The sequence below is a fragment of the Larimichthys crocea genome, chromosome XI, assembly GCF_000972845.2.
Source record: "Larimichthys crocea isolate SSNF chromosome XI, L_crocea_2.0, whole genome shotgun sequence".
Taxonomy (NCBI): Eukaryota; Metazoa; Chordata; class Actinopteri; family Sciaenidae; genus Larimichthys; species Larimichthys crocea.
Window position 1 is genome coordinate 13,728,311 of NC_040021.1, and position 19,859 is coordinate 13,748,169.

Consider the following 19,859-nt stretch of genomic DNA (forward strand, 5'->3'; position numbering starts at 1 on the left):
AGCCCAGCCACTGGAGCTGAACCTTAATTAGTATCATTGGTAACACCTGTGTTGACCCTACTATTTGATGTCATTCTGTGAATAGATAGATAGATAGATAGATAGATAGATAGATAGATAGATAGATACTGAGACAAAAAGTGGTAAAAACATAAAAAAGCATTATTATTATTATTAGTTTTTATACCTCTAAATGTCATTTCAGAATCAATTTAATTCACCAGTTAAGTGTACACACACGCGGAATTTGACTCCGGTTACACTTTTACTCTCGTAGTACAAACATCAAACATATAGGTACAGTTAAAAAAACAAAACAGAGGACTTAGATAGATAGATAGATAGATAGATAGATAGATAGATAGATAGATAGATAGATAGATAGATAGATAGATAGATAGATAGATAGATATACTTTATTTATCCCAAGCTGGGAAATTATAGTGCAGCAGCAGCATTACACAAAGTGACAAGTGACAACAAAGAATAAAAATATACTATAAAGCAAAATATACATAATAAAATATCAAAAAAGCAATAGTAAATACGATCAAATAAAATATATTGTACAGAGGTACTTGACAGGTAAACGTAGACATAAACAAGAACAAGAAGAACAAAAACTATGTACATATAAAAAGGTAAATAATGTGTGTGTATGTATAGACATGGATAAACATTTATTTGTTTACACTGAATAGGAATGTGCAATGAAGCATAGTGCAAGGATGAAGTAATAAACATACAGTGTGAGTGTAGTGATGATACTGTCATTTACATTTACAATGATAACCTGTGCACAGCAGCCTGCTCCGCCGTCCACATGACCGCCGTCCTGTTGTGGTGTCGTGGACAAACCCATCAACTAGAAACATAATTGTGTACGCACCTGATTGGCTGACACGTCTTTGCGCCGCGCTCATTGGCTACTGTCAAACTGAACGCGCTGTGATTGGTGGAAACGCGAGAATAGGAAGCGTCCATCAGTAGTAGGGGGCTTAACATGGGTAAGCTAAGTAGTGTCTGGTTAATACACATCAAACGCTGAGGATTTCACATCCTGCTGTTAAACTCGGATGTTTTGAAAGTACCGACAGGTACTCGGCGACCATTTCGTGCACCGAGCAGCTGCGTCTGTTGTGAATATTTCGCTGTTTGGTTGATTTTTGTGTGGCTGTGTAACACTAGCCTGTTAGCTGGGCTAGCTAGACGTCAGTCAGTCACTACTGTGCTAGCCTAGCATTGACAGCTACATCAGTCAACCAAGTTACAGCATACAGAGATAATCCAAGACAGGGAGTTTATCTATGCCACGTATCACAGTGTGAATCTCTGTAACCTGGATGTTTGGAGACAGAAACCGCAGCTCCAGCTAGCAGCTAGTTAGCTTGTCAACAATGGGCTATACGAGGTATTTAAAGACGGCGAGCACGGTTTATATCTTCACCGTCCTGCTGCTGGTCTTCACCAGAGGAGTCACAGCTGGTGAGTGTGTCACACGTGTTGCATGTTTTAGTTAATATCTGCACGTTTCTAAAGGCTGCAAGCGGCTGTTTATATTTAGCGAACATGTTTGTACCAGGTCAGGTCTTCACCTCTGTCATGTGTCACTTTACAGATGAAGAGCAACAGGACGGACCAGAGCTGAAGGTACATCATGAGCTTTTTAAAATAATGCATGATGAGACCCTGAGGATGATCAACATGCAAACGGTGTTGGTATTATTGCCTGGGGTTTTATCTGCTATCTTCATTGTGTAATGGGATTCCCTCTTCTCTTCATAATAACTCTTTTATTCCTTTATGTACTAAACTAATTGATGACCAGAAATGAACGCAGTTGTTTTTGGATGGATTCTTAACTTTTTTATAAAGGTTATAAAGTTAGTGTATGTGTGTTGGTGTGGAAATGGATGGGTGGCTGTGAGTGTGATAATTTCTAGGGGATGTATGACTGAGCTATACTTATGGCAGGATAAATATTACTGGTATATCTATTGTGAATATCCATCTTTTTATCTTTTTATTTCATGTCATGCTGGTATGTGTATATCGTAGGCTGCTATGTCAGTACTGTCTGCGGTATGTTGATATGTGTTTTATGGTGCTGTAACCTTCCCTATCTCTAAGACAAATTTCTCCCTGGTGGAGACAAATAAAGAAAACCTATCCTAACCTAACCTTGTTTATCTCTTTTTAGTCTTACCATGACCCAGAATCCGAAGAGGAAGACATTCGTCTGGCATCGGAAATTGTGGCTGGCGCTTCCGTGACCTCTGGTCATGAGGTTTCTCCGACAGAAGAGGAGAAACAGACACCCGTGGATGGACTACTGGAGGGAGAGGAGAAGGAGGACCTGCCCGAGCAGCCTCCCCCAGTCGAGGAGAAACCTAAAGAGGGTAAGTAACTGCAATCGTAGCTCAAACAATAAGCCATGTAATACAGCTGATGAAGAAGAAGCACATAACTGGTGTGAATCAGCGACTGAAATGCACAATGATTCTCGATCCATCTCATGTGTCACATCTTCAGTTTTCTGCACGTCTACTTTCTTATCGTGTAATACAAGCAGGCAGATAAATCTGAATTTCCTTTTTGTTTAGAAGTACATAAACATTATTCTCTTCCCTCTCTGAGTTGGCTGGCAACGCTTGACAGTGCCTCCTCTACTGCTTGTTGTATTCTTTATGGTTAGCTCAGGGTGAAAATGGCCAGCATGGTTCCTCAGATTCGTATTGACACAGGCGGGTTTCTCCAGATTGTGCCTCCTAGTAACGCTTTCAAAATACTGTCTGCATTTGGTTAGCCTAACCTTCATTTCAGTGAAAGAGGGTGCCGATATTTATTATCGTACAGATGCCATCTTATATCAGTACAGTTTGCTGCAGGCTGCAAACCCCAGATTATATTCTGCCACTGCATCAATGGCATGATGCATCTCAAAATAAAGAAATTATAACACCTCTGCTGGTTAGTTACTTAACTTTGAGCATCCATTCAGTCCATTCTCAGACTTGAAATCATTGAGTAATATGTCTTATTGTTGAATGTTGTAAAATTGAGTTTTGATTTTCTCTGTTTTTAACGTCCGCACAGGCTTTTCTGTTTTTGTTTTTGTTTTTGTTTTTGGCCTTATGTCTTTGTCTCCACATGTCTGTGTGAGACAGATCATGAGCTGGCATGTTGTCTGTGACTAGTAGCAAACAGACTTTTGAGACGAGTTGTTTTTGCCTGTCCAATTAAAGCCAGAAATGGATGGAATATTGGCATAGCTATTACGGTGGGAAATGTGCCTCCAGCCACCTCAGCATTGAGGATTTAATGTTTTCATGGCACTTAAAAATAAGCAGCTGCTTCCGGACACCACTGAAATATCGTGATTGCGATGATTCATTCATCCTGTAAGGCTTCATATAGCTGTGGTATACTCGAGTAATGAAGTGAGGTTTGAGGTTGAGGCCTGGACTCGCATAACACTATGTAGCTCTTTTTTTAAGCAGTGATAGTCTGTCTGTGGCCTCACTGACTCGTCAAAGCCCTCTGGGTTTCACGCCTTAGATCACACCTGTTTCGGAGAATCAAGACTGTCTTGTCGTATTTTGGAAGCTTTGTTGAGTCTTTGACATGTTAACCTGTTTTCAGTTTTGCTGGCTCTGAGCAAAGACACGTGTGGTTTCAGAGCAGCAGCAGATTGGATAAATGGTTAAACCCCAAGAGAAATTAACAGCGCTGTGCACCTGTGGCTCCTCTTGCAAACAGTTACATCATTTTACTTGGGGATTGTTGTCGTCACAAGTACAATATTAAGCTTGAACGAAGATGAATATTTACTTAATTTTATTCATGTTCAAATGAACAAACTTTAATATTTGTTTAAATATGAAGTTGTATATGTTAACATATCCAGTTGTTTTTTTTTCCTCTGACAGTTCCTGTGGTGAATGGAGGTACAGCCCATGGAGAACCCTGCATCTTCCCATTCCTCTTCCAGGGGACGGAGTACTATGACTGTACCACTGATGGACGGGGGGATGGACGGCTCTGGTGCGCCACAAGCTACGACTATGACCAGGACAAGAAGTGGGGTTTCTGTGAGAGTAAGTCTTCGGCATAATAGCTTGACTGTCATAATGTAAAAGCCCCCCCAAAGCAAATGTGTTAGAAGTTATAACTACTTTGTGTAATTTACTTTGAAGCCAAATGCAGTTATTTATCATCCATGAAAATGGAAGTGTATGAATGTTCTTATCAAAATAAAAGCCTCTGAAAAGCTCAGCCACTACTGAAACTGATGGAAACCAGCCTGAGTGCACATCATGGTTTCATTTCCAAAATTACTATCGCCCTCTCTGCTGCCAAAGTTTCTTAAAGCATTTTTTTTCCATCTGGGCTCATTAACTTCTTCTTTTATTATTCTTTTAATTTTATTTTTTGAATACAGGCCAGTACAAGTACCATATCACACACACACAATGATGCATCAGTCTAAAAAGAAAACAGCAGCAACAAAAAACAAACAAACTAGCTTCTCCTTTCTTTCCTTCAGCGGAGGAGCAGGCGCAGCAGAGACTGCAGGCAGAGGAGGCAGAGGAGCAGTATCAAACTGTCCTGCGTATGCTCAATGCAACCACCAGGAAGACCCAGAAGAAAGAGTGAGTTTCTTCCTCCCTCTTATTTATTACTTTTGTTTGTTTTTATCAGTTTGCTTTTGGGTCGTCTGTCTGATCTCTGTAACCTCTCTAAGACATCAAATTATGTTATGGAATGTTAAAATTTTTTATCTTAGACTGCAGACTACTTACTTCACTCCCAGATTTGACAATTAGTGTCTTGAAACCTGACAAAGATGAAAATCCAATCACCATTTCATCTCAGAAATACAGAATCAAAGTGAAAATGAGGCAGTAAGATCGATCCAGTCACAGACGATCCTGTTTGTTTTGAAATGCTGAAAATGAAAACTTAAACAGAGCCAATCAATCCTTCTGTGTTTTAACAGTCATCTTATAATGTGACAACGTCATTTGATCTGATTGTAAATTTAGTTTTGGTATGGCGATGTCTATTTTTATGTGTACTTTATTTTTATGTGACTTTGCTCAGCACTTCCTTGTTTGCTTTAGGTGTCAGTCGTGTTTGTTGCGTACACATAAGTTTTTTTATTATGCCCGTGTCAACCCGGCTTCACCCACACCTCTGCTTATCCATCCACTCTCACAGATTATATGAAAAGCTGCTGAAAGTGGCGGAGAAAGGCCACCAGAAAGCCATGGAGAAGGTGGCGTACGCCATGCTGTTTGGTGACTACATGAACCAGAATGTCACCAAGGCCAAAGAAATGTTTGAGAAGCTCGCCATTGAGGGCTCGCCTAAAGCTCAGACGGTAAAGATCTCCTTCCAGATGTTTAATGTTTCACTTGAGGAAAAAACATTTTGACCAGACATCTTAGTAAATATTATTTACTTCTCCACAGGCTCTTGGCTTTCTGTATGCAGCAGGACTCGGAGTTAACTCAAGTCAGGCTAAGGTACCTTATTGTAGTACGTCTTACTGTAAGTGTGAAAATAATGTGATGCAATGTCAATTGTTCTCATATCGCCTACATTTTCCAGGCCTTGGTTTACTACACCTTCGGCGCACTGGGTGGAAACTTGGTAGCACATATGATTCTGGTGAGCTGATTTGTCTGTTAGTGGAGCAGTGACACAGTTACGTTATTTCTAAATAGTCCAATGACGTTCCTTGTTACTGTTTCATCAGGGATACAGATACTGGGGAGGTGTGGGTGTTCCCCAGAGCTGTGAGTCAGCACTAACCCACTACAGGCTTGTGGCAAATCAGGGTGAGAATTTACTGCATTTTTTTCTTCTTTTTTTTTTTCTTATAGTGTGATGTTCGTGTTCTTCTTGGGCAAACAAGCTGATGAAAACTATTTTGCTCTCTACTCATCATTTCTTCCAGTTGCCAGTGATGTGTCCCTGACTGGAGGCTCAGCGGTGCAGAGGATCAGGCTGTTAGATGAGGTGGAGAACCCAGGATCTACCAGCGGGATGTTGGAGGAGGACTTGATCCAGTATTATCAGTTTCTAGCTGAGAAAGGAGATGTACAAGCTCAGGTGAAATAGGTTCATCATTAAACGGTGTCATCTGTTCAATGTTTTGCGGTGATATCACCTTTCCATATTGTACATATATCCGAATCATGTATATTGATCAAATCGGGGACAAATCAATATGACTGAGAGCCAAACGTTGGGTCTGAATGGTAAATATATTTTTGTATTTTCTTAGGTCCACATAGAAATTCCACAGGTAGTTGTGACTTGGTCACAGCATATTTTCTACTATGTTTACAGTTTTTGCCTTTTTGAATCTCTTATTATTAGAGTTAATAAGATAAAAAAGCATATTACATTTACCTAACAAGAGGAATACATCATTGTTTTCATATTTCTAATACTAATTATGTGTCATTGAAGTTAACTGGGTTCTTTGTTTCTCCTGATAGGTGGGGTTAGGTCAGTTACACCTGCATGGAGGACGTGGAGTCGAACAGAATCATCAGGTGACGTTATTGTTGTTACTGTTGTTATTGTCGTTACTTTCTGTCAAAGCTTCTTTTGAGGTATTGTATTGTGATCGTAAATGTATTTCTGCCACTCTCCATCCAACAGAGGGCGTATGACTACTTCACCCAGGCTGCAAATGCAGGGAACACACACGCTATGGCGTTCCTCGGCAAGGTGAGTAAGATGTCTCTGTCTCTGTCTCTGTATTAACATGTGGTGGATTTCTAATGAGACGGTTCAGTTACATTGTCCCTTATCTATAAAAAAACAAGAACTTCAGTGTATTGACATAAGTTCTTTTTGCCCGTCTGTTTCACTTCTGTGTTTTGTAAACATTATAAATATGTAGCTGACGCTGTGTGAGAACTTGGGACGAGCAGTCAAGCGAGTTGGAGAGTAAAGTGGTGATCTAAACGGAGTCCAAAATAAATAAAGCTAATGATTTGGCATCACTGTTGCTGAGGCACTGCAAGTGATGTGACTCCTGTCCTTTTTAGATGTACTCAGAAGGCAGTGAGTTTCTCCCTCAGAACAACGAGACAGCCCTGCAGTACTTTAAGAAGGCCTCTGACTTGGTAAGAATGAAGCCAGACATTAATGTCTTTAGCATTTGTTGTTGCATTTATCATTCAGTCGTATCGATTATCCTTGAAGAGGAAACTCCGGTTACTTCTGGAGATGAACAGGATTCTGTTGCTGTACCTCTTAGATGTACCTCTTAGATGATGTATGTTATTCATTTTATTCATTTATTCATTACATTCATGGTCACTTTATTTCACCCAGGGTAATCCAGTGGGACAGAGTGGCTTGGGCATGGCCTACCTATATGGACGAGGTGTCCCAGTGGTAAGAAACCTTTAAAACGCATCGAATTTAAATTTTTTAGTAAGAATTCTAATAAAGGTAAAGGTTTAGGGTTCACCCCCTCAGAGCTGTTTTTAGTCTGTGTTGCTAAGCTGGCAGCTGCAGTTTTTTTTGGTGGTAGGATTATAGTGAAATATAAAGTGAGGAGGTATTTTAAGCCTCAGTAAAGTCATTTGGTTGTGTAAAGTTTTCATTTTGATAGCAGGCCACCAACATGTCAGAGCAGCCATTTCAAAGTTGTGTTTGTGTCTTCAGAACTATGAGCTGGCACTGAAATACTTCCAGAAGGCAGCAGAGCAGGGATGGGTGGACGGACAACTCCAGCTGGGCACCATGTATTACAGTGAGTGTTGAGGGCTGAGTCTGTCTGTGTCTGTCAACCTGCGCGTGTGTGTGTGCACAGCGTCCTCATGGCCTCCTGTCACAGCTTTTTTCTCCTTGTCTGTGTTATTAAATATTCTCTTTCCTTCATCTCTCCTTCTCTTGATTTTCTTTACATCACACTTCTCTCTGTTCTTCCTGTCGTTCCTCAGATGGCATCGGTGTGAAGCGTGATTACAAGCAAGCACTTAAATTCTTCAACCTGGCCTCGCAGGCAGGCCACATCCTGGCTTTCTACAACTTAGCCCAGATGCACGCTACTGGTACTGGTGTGATGCGTTCCTGCCACACTGCTGTGGAGGTGAGAGCCACCTGGAGCTGCTGCTCCACTGTCTGTATTATGTTGAAATGAGGAGAGCTGACAGCGTCGCTGCTGTGATTCAGCAATTACTCATTCATTAGAGCCTAATCGCTGCATATATCGAGTTAAACACTGATTCATTCCAGTCTTCTTCCAGCTGTCTCTCTTTACACTCTTTGTAACATATTGCAAGTCAGAAGATGCCTCACTGTGTGACTGTATCCTCGTCGCAGCTTTTCAAGAACGTGTGTGAGCGCGGTCGCTGGTCAGAGCGCCTCATGACGGCCTACGGCAGCTTTAAGGAGGGTGAGACTGATGCTGCGCTGGTCCAGTATCTGCTGCTGGCTGAACAGGGCTATGAGGTGGCCCAGAGCAACGTGGCCTTCGTTCTGGACCAGAGTAAGAAGAAAAAAAAAAAAGTTTCAAATGCCAATGCACTGGTGAACTTTAAAAGTTTTCATAACTATTAACTTTGGTGAAAGGTAACCTTTTTTTTGTCTTTGTGTGGATTGTAACGAACAGAAGGAGCAAAGATCTTCAGTGAGAATGAGACCTACCCTCGTGCTTTGCTCCACTGGACAAGAGCTGCAGCACAAGGTAAGTCCAACCACCTTCTGTCCATGCTAGTTTTATTCCATCTATAACTGCTTTACATAAAGAAATAGATCTTTGACATAAAAACTAAATATAGATATGAGATATGTTTTGTTTTTGTTGACGAGATGGGGCTAAAATGAGTTATTAATGAGTAATTAAATGATTAGTAGTGGGCTAAAATGAAAAAGAAACACATGATATTCCCCCAGTTGTGCGTAGTGATACGCAGGTGGGGCAGGTTCAGGATGAACTAAGAGGAAAATATCACGGGCGAGCAGGCCGAGTGACAAAGCAGTGTTCTGAGTAAGTTATTAATAACTTACAGAAACATTGTGTGCAATAGTCCGCCTTCTGTTCCTCTCTCTCTCTCTTTCTCGCAAACACACACACACAGGCAGGTCACAGTGGTGCCAAACACTAGGCCTACACATGTAGGTCTCTGTCTTGTTACATGTCACTGTTAAGATTGGAAGAATTCATCGTTTTTGTGTGTGCAGTGTGTTCGTGTTTGAGAGAGGAAAGAAGGGTTAGGCAACTTCTTGGTGCTATTCAACAATAAAGACCAATAAGGAACAATTTGTGTGTTAATTTAGCCTAGATTCTCCCATTACTGTAGTTATGGAAAAAAAAAAAAAGGGAGCGCTCTGCACAGTGTTAAGCTGCTCCTTGGAGAATCCTGCAGCAGTGTGCCGATAGATCTTTATACACGTTTATTTATAATTCGGCAGAATTAAGAATAAAATGCAACAATTTACTTTTCATCAGCTCAAACTATAAAGGATAAAAATGAGTAAAACTCATTCAGCATCTGAAGAATAAGGCCTAAAATCTAAAGCAGCTACCAAAGTGAACACTGCTGCTCAGAATGAAAGTTGACGCCCCTAATTGTCATTCTCAGGTTACACTGTGGCGAGGATCAAACTCGGAGACTACCACTTCTACGGCTACGGGACAGATGTGGACTACGAGACGGCGGTCATCCACTACAGACTGGCATCAGAGCAGCAGCACAGCGCCCAGGCCATGTTCAATCTGGGGTACATGCATGAGAAAGGCCTGGGCATCAAACAGGTGAGCAGAGAGTTCGACTGGTGAATGAAGATAATGTCGTTATTAGTCTCGCGTTCAAAGCTGCACAGACTGCTTTGTGATTCAGAACCGTTTCATGTGGCCTCTGCAGGACATTCATTTAGCCAAGCGTTTCTACGACATGGCTGCTGAAGCCAGTCCTGATGCCCAGGTCCCGGTTTTCCTGGCCCTGTGCAAGCTGGGCCTGATTTACACTCTGCAGTACCTGCAGGATCTTAACGTGAGTACTGGCTCCATGACAATTTGGCTTTGAAATAGAAACTCACTATTGCAATTGAACCGGACTAAAAGCTTCGTTAGAGAGAACTGAAATTAATCACGTGTCTTTGTCCTCCATCCTCTCCCCATTTGCCTCTGTCAGTTGAAGGAGCTGATCTCTCAGGTGGACTTGGACCAGCTTCTGGGCCCAGAGTGGGATCTCTACCTCATGACGGTCATCGCCCTGCTGTTAGGCACGGTCATCGCCTACAGACAACGCCAACACCAAATCATAGTTCCCCCTCGCCCGCCCGCTCCTGCCCCGGCGCCGCCTCCTAGACCACCTCAGGAACAGTCGCAAGCCCAGGCTGAGCCCCAGGGCGAGGGAGAAACACAAGCCCAGGGCGCAGCCCAGGAGGAAGAGGAGGAGGAGGAGGAGCAGCAGCAACAACAGCAGCAGTGAGAGGAAGCCAGACGGAGTGAGGGCAGTAAAAGACAGACAAGAGGCTCTGCCAGCCCGCCCCGTGGAGCAGCCGGTGCTCACTAGCTGAATATCTGCTAGTCTGAGCACCTCTTCCACTCTGCCTGCTCCCCTCTACACGCTAACAGAGCTGCTGACCTGTGCAGTCCCACAACTCCCTTTCTCCATTTTCAAATATGCTGTTCCTTGTGCTGAAGAAAGGCAGTCGGGGTGTTTATGGACAATGCTACGAAACAGGAGCGTTGAGAGGAAAACACAGACTTGGGACTTGCTCATCTGTGGCTCGGGATACTGCCAGAAGAACCCGTGTGTCCTCACCGTGGAAAAAGCCTCACGGTTACCACATCTTAAGGCATTTTGGACTCGACTAATCAGCATAGTCTGAATCTAATATGTGCATTAGTTTCTTCTCACTTTCCCTTTTTTGCGAGAGAAAATGACACTCTGCTTCAATCTTAACTTTGAGCAGTAATTAGAAAAAAAAGAAATTCAGGCAGGAAAATGTGAACTAGAATAATTTAATTTGCTAGCCCTGGTCTAGTCATGTTTTTGCATGTTTCCTCTCATCTTTTTGCAGACTTTCATTTTAGGTACCAACAAAATTCATTTTTGCATCCATCAGTTTTTTTTGTTTTGTTCAGTTGACTCGTCCAATGTGCATCCCTGCACAGAAAAAGACTGTTTATGCTCATTCAACATCAGTATCAGTGCTAAAATGTACTAAAGCCATGTTATATCGTTTAGTAAAAGAAGAAGAAAACCTGTTTGTGAATTACTTGAATTGATAGAAAGGCTGGACTGGATGCATAATTACATTTTAAGCTCACAGGTTCTTTTTGTTTTTGAACATGGCAGGCGCACAGAAAAAAGAGAAAAGCTGCTGAAGTCAGTCAAAACTAAGCTGTCACTGAAATCTTTGATGCAGATCCTGTTTGAAAATTCATCCGGACACGAGCATAATGAAAGCGGAGTGCACAGGCTTTAAAAAAATTCTAATTAAAACACAAATGGTAGAAAAATTGATGTACAGTCCAGTTAGATAATGTGTTCAACAATTCTTGAAGGTGTTACTGTACATCGGTGTGATATTTTTTTTTATCGACTGGCTTTAATTTCATTCAAGTGGTTGGTTCTTGGGTAGCTCGATAGTTCCTCTCGTCCCACATGCCTGTTTTTTGTTTTATTAAGCCTTGTGTTAGCCGAGGCAGAAACTGGAGCAGCCTTAAATATAGCAGCGCCTCAAACTCTGGATAATTTTTTACAGTAGAGAGGAAGTGGATTAGTTTTTCTTTTGCGTGTCTGTGTGTGTTTGGTTACACAACTTCAGCTGTTGTGAGAATTTCCACCCCCTCACCAAAAGTCCAAGTTGGAGCTGTGTGTGCTCTGCCTACACTTTTTCAGCTCAGATGGACCTCAAATCTGAGAAATGAAGCCATGGTCAGACCAGATAGTATTTATCAAAAACAAGATTAGAAACGTGATTTTTTTTTTTTTTGGCCACATACAGTCCCTTTTGTTTAGTTCAACAATATGTGCTTGTTTGAATTGTTGAGAGCTTATCTGCCAGTACATCTGCATGAAGTGTATGAGGTGAAATGTTATTTTTAAGGACGATGAGAAATAGTTCACGGCATCATTCACACGTCGATACCCACACAACTCACAATTTGTCTAAAATGAAACACTGGTCAAGAATGTCGAGAAGACTGCATTTTTACCATCGCAAATACAAGTTTATAAAGAAATGAATAAATGATATATGGATATTTAATGGCTGCTTTTGAACGTTGTCTTTATTGTTATAAAGTTATTTGAAGGTCACTAAGCTCGTACTGTAGAAAATCTTGTTTGTTGTAATGAGGGTATTGTGTGGCTGACATTGATTGAACAGTCAGACCGACCCTCACTGGACGTGCAGGTTGTCACTCGGCTTCAGAGGGTGGGCGAGACAAAGTGACAGCGCTGTAAAACTCATTGTGCAGTCTGTAGTGGTGACCTATCGACCGACCGCATATGCGCTACTATGGAGAGGCTTTGGATCGCCGTGGCAACGTGTGTGCTCACGTCCTGCACTGTCAAAGGTAAGTGCTAGAACAAGCGGCAGGGCAGCGCACACGTGAGGCCGTGTGCCTGTGTTTATTGTTATAACAGCCTCTGAAACGAGACAGATTATTAGTGGTATATTTAATGTTATGACCTGATAAACTATTTATATGAAAGTATATGTTGGAGTGAAGTAAAGACTAATGTACCTTATCTAAAAGTGACTTTTTGTGCTGTAAAGGACATTGTCAAAGGAAAACTACTTGTTTTATTATGTCTATTTGAAAGGTTTTCAAATGAACTTTTTGGAAATAATTCTTCTCTTTAAGGCAACGACTGGTGGTGGAAGTATGAGGAGGGGATACGACAGTACAGCACGGAGGCCCTCAATAAGGTACCTGCTTTTATGACTGGACATAATTATGTTATTGTTGGACACTGGGATGCGATCATTCTAATGGCAGAACACAACTTTAACTGTGCAGAAGGCCTTAATAGACACATTTATTGAAAAAGAAGCAGAATTTGGCAAATACTAAATCAACAAATGCAATATGACTTCATAACAATGGGTGAGCTACTTTTATCATGAGAGGCAGGTTACTGTGGGGGGTACAACTGACCACATGGACCAGCAGGCATCCTGAGTATGTGCACAACAAGCATAGTGGTATCAGACTAAAGAAAAGATCATGTAGCTGCACGAAGAGATGAGGAAGAGATAAAAAAAACAAAAACAAGAAGAGGTTCATGTCAGGGCTGTGCTTCCAGGACTGTCCCACATGGGACACATATTTAATCAGCATCTGATAATAAATGATTTAAAAGTTTTAGATCTGGCATTGAGGCCTCTCTCTCTGTCTCTGTCTCGCTTCTTCTCAGGAGTTTCCAGAGAAAACTCGACCGGTGAGCTTCAAACATCCTGTGTTCCAGTGCCCTGATATGACTCCCTCTCACTCTGTCCCCTCCTCAGGTCTGTCAGGATCACCCACCCTACAACAAATCTGTTATCCAAGAGTTGAAACTTTACACTCATTCCTTCTCTTTCATGTCCGTCTTTCCTTTCACACTTTGGGCCAGTTGAATATGTGAAGGCGGCAGATATCAAAGTCATCGCCGCCCTGGGAGATTCACTGACAGTAGGTGTTATTTACTGTCTTACAGACTGTATAAATAATATATGACAAAGATAAAGGCACAGATACTACTGTTGGACCATGAATTGCAATTAAGATAATGATGACTAAATGTTGCAGTCGTGTCAGAATACTTATCTTCTCCGTTGTGAAATTTAAACTTTAAAATCAGAAATACAAGGGGTGTAAGCTAAATGAAAGAATCATCCTCAGAGTCAAGATTTCCTTGTTATTCTCAGATGTGTCTCTTTTTTTTCAGACGGGTATAGGTGCCAACGCAAGCACTGTCCTCGGGATTCCCATTGAGTTTCGTCATGTGTCGTGGAGGTGACAAAAATCATGTGTGAAACCTCTAATGGATCTCTTGCTGCTGCTGCATGTAGACAGCACATAGTATAATTGATATTCATTCATTTACAAATGACATTATGTTGTTTCAAAATGACATTTGTGTTTTTATGTAAGAGATACAATTTCCTCTCTTCATAAGACAAAAAGAAACAAAGTGTTTTTAGTTTTTCAGTGTTAAATTAACAATAATTCTAAATAAATTAGTTTTGTCAGGTGTTCTGTATTCAGTAAAGTATTTAAATCTTTAACTGAAGTAAAAGTATCAATACAACACTGTAAAAAAAAACAAAACAAAAAAAACACTGTTACCAGTCCTGCATTGAAAATGGTACTTAAGTAAAAGTTTAAAAGTATAATCAGGAAAATGTACTTCAAGTATTAAAAGTACTAATTGCATAAAAATGTCCTCAATTATTTGGACTATTATATATCATTAGATTATTATTACTTATGCATTAATGTAAAAGAAGGATACATTCTAATAATTAAAAGGAAAGAGAGCTAATCCTCATGTTTAAGAAGCTTGAATGATTATCAAAATCATTACCAATTAATTTTCTGTCAACGGATTCATTCACTGTTCAGCTGTGCTTCTCCACGTTTTATGTACAGAAATCTTAATTTGTAAAGTAACTAGTAACTAAAGCTGTTGAATAGAAGCAGTGGAGTACTGTACTGTAGCAGACTAGAAGTAAAAAGTGTCATGCAAGTACCTCAGATTTGTACATGAGTAAAGTATTTGAGTAAATGTCTCCACTGATTTTGGTACTAATAGTATTTTTGTTGGCTTGTCTTCATCTTGCAGTATTGGAGGCTACGGATCATTTCAGGATGCCATTACTTTAGCAAGTAAGATATTTTCATCACTGACGAAATCTCAGCTTTCTCTTAACATTATTGTTTTGTATCTGTGTCATATAAACCACAGCTAGCTAAAGAAGAAAAAAAACTTCATCATCTTCATCTTTACACTTTTTTTTTTTTTTTTTCTAAATGTGCTTTTCAGATATCATCAAGCTGTTCAATCCCAATCTGGTCGGTGCTGCTCCTGGCAAAACAGTGCACGGGATGCAGGCTCATATCAGTGAAACAGGCTTCAACCTGGCTGTGACTGGACACAACACATTGTACGGACTCATCAGTGTGATATAAACACTTTTTGGGTCGTTATGCAGCCAATAATATTGCAGCCTTTTACTCTGAGTATAACTGTTTTGGGCTTCAGGCTTCTTCCAACCAAGAAACTGTATTATCGTGCAATAATGACCTTAGGTTTTATTTATGAATGATGCTTAGAAAGATGTTGTTGTTTTGTCTTTTAGCAACCTCCCCGGCCAGACGAGACATTTGATTGACACTCTGAGAGATTATGAGGTACTGTGGTGTACCAAGTTTTCACAGAAATGTGACAGCAGAAAAGCATTAATAGAGCTGGTTAATAAAGCTCAACAGCTGGAATATCCTGCATTAAAATGCTGAATCTGTTTATGGACCGACTTTACACTCTGACCCCTCTGTTGTCTGTTCCTTCAGGGTCTGAACTTTGAGGAGGACTGGAAGCTTTTGACCATTCTCATGGGCATGAATGACATTTGTGATTACTGCAAAGATAAGGTCTGTCTTTTTTTTCTGTTTTTTTAAATGACTTCATGGAAAATATGTCAAATATGTCATTAATCTCTGCAGAGTGTCTCTCTAGGCTCTGTTTTCAGTGGATAACTTCATTCACTATATGACCGTCTCGTTGGAAATGCTAATGAACGAGGTAAAGAACAGAGACGAGATATATTTATCGAGGTTTCAGTATCGTGCTGGTATTCATTGCAGCGTTGGTGTCTACGCTTCAGGTTCCTCGTATGATTGTTAACGTCGTTCAGATCCTGCCCATGCAGACTCTGAGGGAGGTGCATAAACCCACCCCAGGGTGCCTGCTCCAAAGGTGAGCAACTCTTTCATAACATGAACATTTAAGTTGCCCCTCCTTTTTTAAAAATGTGTTTTGTTTATTGTTACTTAACTATGATCTGTGCACTTACTTAAAACAATACTTCCATGTTCATAAATCTGGATTTTATTTATGAGGCCGAAGGAATAGATGCCCCTTTAGGATATTTTTAAGCTTTGACCTTTGTTGTGGATTAACCATATCAGGCACAAATGCCTTAAAACATCGGCCTGTTTTTTGCTCTAATTCAGGTCTTTCTGCTCGTGCCTGATAGAACCAGTCACCGGGTCTCCTGAACTGAGAGAGCTGGTACGAGTCAATCTAGAGTTCCAGGTATGGTTTATATGCCTCTCAATTTATTGACTTTTGATTTGAAATCTTTATTAACCATCCTGTAAGATCAAAACTCACTTTCTAATCAAACACAATAAAGTACAAACTGGTGCATAGTCCCAAAACATTACATGTTAACAACTCTGTAAGTTATTTTGCGTGATTGCTTAAAGTGTCAGATAACTTGATCTTCATGTTACTTTTGTCCACAGAAAAGACTTGAGAAGCTGCTGTACAGTGACCATTTCTTCAAGGACGACTTTGCTGTTGTGCTTCAGCCCTTTCTAAAAGACGCTGACCCTCCCCGTCTCTCGGTAATCTATCCTCACTCCGCACACCACAACAATATTGATGTGGCAGGCGATGAATCAGCGTTGAAACATTACACAGTAACGATTGAATCACGAGGATTCTGAGTGTGACAGCTGTAGCTTTTGGCTGAAAAAGAAAGAGAACAACAACAAAACGTTTAATCAGGTCTATACACTTGTGTTTGTTTTGTCTCTCTGGGCAGAATGGGAAGATCGATATGACCTTCTTCACTCACGACTGCTTTCACTTCACCATAAAGGGGCATGAGGAACTGGCCAAGGGGCTGTGGAACAACATGGTGAACAATAAGTCACACTACTTAGAAGTTAAAGGTCAACAATCAACCCACTGACATGCGCTGAAGGATAATGTGCTACAATGTTTGTGCTTCTTGAAAAGAATTTACAGCAACTTTTCAACATATAGGATGCATCTTTTTCTACACGTTAATTCCTCCTGGTCTCTCTGTCTGCTCACAGTTTCAGCCTGAGGGAGGAAAGATGATTGTGAGCAGTTTCTCTGACCCCATCACTCTCATCTGTCCACCTTTGGTAGGAAAATGTTGTGTGAAACAGCCAAACCAAAAAAAAAACAACAACTGACCTTCATTCTTTGTGTGTTTTATTGAGGAAAAATAGACTAGAGCTTGGTGCATTTTTCAAAAGATGTTGGCTTTTGTAGTAATTGTGTAGCTTTGTGGGCACAAATAGCACAGAATGAGGGTGAACCTGCAGAGTTGCAAAACATTCCTAACATTGATAGATCAGTCCCAGTTTAGCCTTGGTGTTGGCATGACTTTCATAAATCTTCATCTTTTATGAAAATCATGCTTAATGCAGAGCTTGTGACTTTAAAGAAGCTCATACTTTAGACTTTATAGTCAGTTGTTCAAGAGCAAACATTTAAATGCTATAAATGACATGTGCATACATGTTTGCTTATTTTCTCCAACAATTCTTTGGTGTCTGACTCAGAACATTTTAAAAACACCAACAGATATTTCAGAATCATTTGCAACTATTTACCATGCAGCAAATGATTAACACCAAAGGAAGAATAATGAAATAAATAAAAGTAAATGAATTATTCGTTGTGATTTTCAAGCCTGCGTATTGATTTATATACAGCTGTGGCTGAATCAATGTAAAAAATTGTGTAATGTGTAATTAAAACATGCAAAGCCACAGGTAGTACAATACTTGATATGCTTTTTGTGATGAAAACATCCCATATTCTCTGTGTCTCATCCATAGGAACATCCATATATCTTTACCCGACCGACTGCGGCCAAGTCAGGCCAGCCTCAGCTGCAGTCTGATGCTCTGTCACAGGCAGCCGCCTCCCTGCTGCTCTCGCTCCTCGTGGGTTTGGGACGTCTTGGACTTGTGTAGCTTTCACTTTGCTGGACTATTTTACAAGCATGTCACTGCTACACTGGTTACTGTTGAAGGGGATAGAGTGGATCACCTCCTGCAGAGGAGAGTTTGTGAGACACTCTTTGCAGCTTTGCATGTCTGTGGCGCCAGATAGCAGCACAGAGGAAATTACTGCAGAGGTAACGTGACAGTGAATCCTGCGACCTAAATATTTCATTTTTAGGCGGTTGGAGGTGGAGATGGTGAGCATGAAACAAATGCTGCTCTGAGCAGAATGTTTTCTATTTTGCTTTCAAATTTTAATTCATCATCCCTGCACCAAGACGATTGTCCTGCTCTCACCACATGCCAACAGATCAGTCAGAGCAATCTTCTGTGTTTCTCCCACATTTGTAATTAAAATAATATACTGTAGGTGTATTTTTTAACAAAAGTCTTGCTTTAACTTGACTGCAGATTAGTGAAGCATGTAGTAACAGTTTTTGAATTGTTAATGTGACATTTATACATTCATACATGAACATTAAACTAATTAGACTTTGCCCAAAACCCAAGTTAATGTCTTAAATCTGTTTTATTTAACCATATTTACATTTTCCAGGTCGACTTTATGATATTAAAAAAGTGCATTATGTTCAGTTTGGTTGCTTTGGGAATGAAAAAGTTTGGAATACTCCAGATAAAACTACAAATTGCATCAATCACCACGTTTAAATCCATTTACCTGAGAGGCCGACTGAGCTTCGATTCTTATTTCCAGCAACATGTGCAGTCACGCAGAGGGACAGTATCTCTGTCGAGGGCCTTGATCAGCTCACTGGACTCATTTAAAGATGGGAAAAAAAAAAATCATCCAAGTCATCCATTTTACCCACTGTGTGACTTTTTTTAACCAGACACAGTTTAGTCACACTCCTCAGATCTTCAGGCTGCTGCTGGCCCACTTTCACTTCTCTGTCTCTGCATTAGTATGCACTGAGCACTACAAGAGGCAAAGAAGCCCACCACAATGAACACTAAATATTGTTCCTGCTACTTGATACTGACAAGAGGAGTCATTGTTGTCTATCTGCACACAAATGATCCTCATTCAATGTAAGTAGCTGTGGTAAATGATCATCTACTGCAGATGAGTTTCCTATTTATCTGCTTTGTAGTGCATACAGTCTAGTATGTATTGACTCAGTTTAATTAGTATGATTACAAAGGCAGGTGGTAGCTATATTAAGCACAACTCAGGTTACTATCTATACACTAATCTGTGCTCTGTACCAGAACAGAATGGGACGGTTTTGTCATATCCTACAGCACACAATGCAGCCTAAACCTTTTGGACACTGAATAGGAGAGGTCCACTTTAATGTGTTTACTTAATCATATATTTTTAATGACTAGGACTCTGAAATTTGACTATAAAGATAAGATTTGTTATTTGTTATCACCCAGCATGTGCTTCAGTTAACCACACATTTTGAAATATATATTTCCTGTGTCCCCATTTTCTACCATTTCTCTTGGATGTTGCAGTGGGCTGAATTTCAATCAGTCCCCGTAGCTGTTGGATTTCATAATGACCTTATTGCATTCAAAGAAAAACCCTCTTCATGTTTAAACAAAGCTGTCGCCAGCTTATGAGGGACAAATATGGATGACGTAAATTGGCCTTTATTGTCTCTCTGAAAGCATAATGAGATCTTTGGGATCTCAGTGGACAGTGCAGTAGGAAATTTGAAACGGCAAACAGTCCAGCCCACACCTCAGAAACCTCTTTGTCAGTTGTTTTTTTTCTTTTTTCTAAATGAATGTGTCAGTAACAAAAGAGGAAATTACCACATGGGCCCCACATCTGAGGATCAGCGCCTATGAGGCAAAAGCAAAC

General features: G+C 40.5%; 2 protein-coding genes across 2 annotated transcripts; both read left to right on the forward strand.

Annotated features, from left to right (window-relative positions):
• The first annotated feature begins 971 nt into the window (after window positions 1–971).
• sel1l (SEL1L adaptor subunit of SYVN1 ubiquitin ligase) lies at window positions 972–12,255 on the forward strand. The gene is made up of 21 exons (XM_019279030.2): window positions 972–1,485; window positions 1,619–1,650; window positions 2,201–2,399; window positions 3,930–4,097; window positions 4,547–4,652; window positions 5,221–5,383; window positions 5,475–5,528; window positions 5,614–5,673; window positions 5,762–5,843; window positions 5,963–6,117; window positions 6,510–6,566; window positions 6,676–6,744; window positions 7,068–7,145; window positions 7,357–7,419; window positions 7,693–7,780; window positions 7,971–8,119; window positions 8,353–8,518; window positions 8,642–8,716; window positions 9,615–9,787; window positions 9,897–10,025; window positions 10,167–12,255. Exons 1-21 carry the CDS (start codon window positions 1,398–1,400, stop codon window positions 10,464–10,466), a joined length of 2,454 nt encoding a protein of 817 aa, XP_019134575.2. The 5' UTR covers window positions 972–1,397; the 3' UTR covers window positions 10,467–12,255.
• Window positions 12,256–12,507: 252 nt separating this feature from the next.
• LOC109143071 (phospholipase B1, membrane-associated) lies at window positions 12,508–18,527 on the forward strand. The gene is made up of 16 exons (XM_019279012.2): window positions 12,508–12,565; window positions 12,857–12,921; window positions 13,410–13,500; window positions 13,608–13,666; window positions 13,923–13,990; window positions 14,820–14,863; window positions 15,021–15,141; window positions 15,337–15,388; window positions 15,548–15,628; window positions 15,714–15,779; window positions 15,862–15,953; window positions 16,211–16,292; window positions 16,505–16,606; window positions 16,807–16,902; window positions 17,084–17,155; window positions 17,858–18,527. The coding sequence occupies exons 1-16, from the start codon at window positions 12,508–12,510 to the stop codon at window positions 17,993–17,995; spliced, it is 1,287 nt and encodes a 428-aa protein (XP_019134557.2). The 3' UTR covers window positions 17,996–18,527.
• The last annotated feature ends 1,332 nt before the right edge of the window (window positions 18,528–19,859 follow it).

What these genes read in the sequence shown, in the direction of transcription:
- sel1l (XM_019279030.2), top strand. Translation starts at nt 1,398, where the DNA reads ATGGGCTATACGAGGTATTTAAAGACGGCGAGCACGGTTTATATCTTC. An exon ending in AGGACGGACCAGAGCTGAAG is followed by an intron (nt 1,651 to 2,200) that starts GTACATCATGAG and finishes ATCTCTTTTTAG; the next exon opens with TCTTACCATGACCCAGAATC. An exon ending in TTAAGAAGGCCTCTGACTTG is followed by an intron (nt 7,146 to 7,356) that starts GTAAGAATGAAG and finishes TATTTCACCCAG; the next exon opens with GGTAATCCAGTGGGACAGAG.
- LOC109143071 (XM_019279012.2), top strand. Translation starts at nt 12,508, where the DNA reads ATGGAGAGGCTTTGGATCGCCGTGGCAACGTGTGTGCTCACGTCCTGC. An exon ending in CCAGGGTGCCTGCTCCAAAG is followed by an intron (nt 15,954 to 16,210) that starts GTGAGCAACTCT and finishes GCTCTAATTCAG; the next exon opens with GTCTTTCTGCTCGTGCCTGA. An exon ending in GAGTCAATCTAGAGTTCCAG is followed by an intron (nt 16,293 to 16,504) that starts GTATGGTTTATA and finishes TTTTGTCCACAG; the next exon opens with AAAAGACTTGAGAAGCTGCT.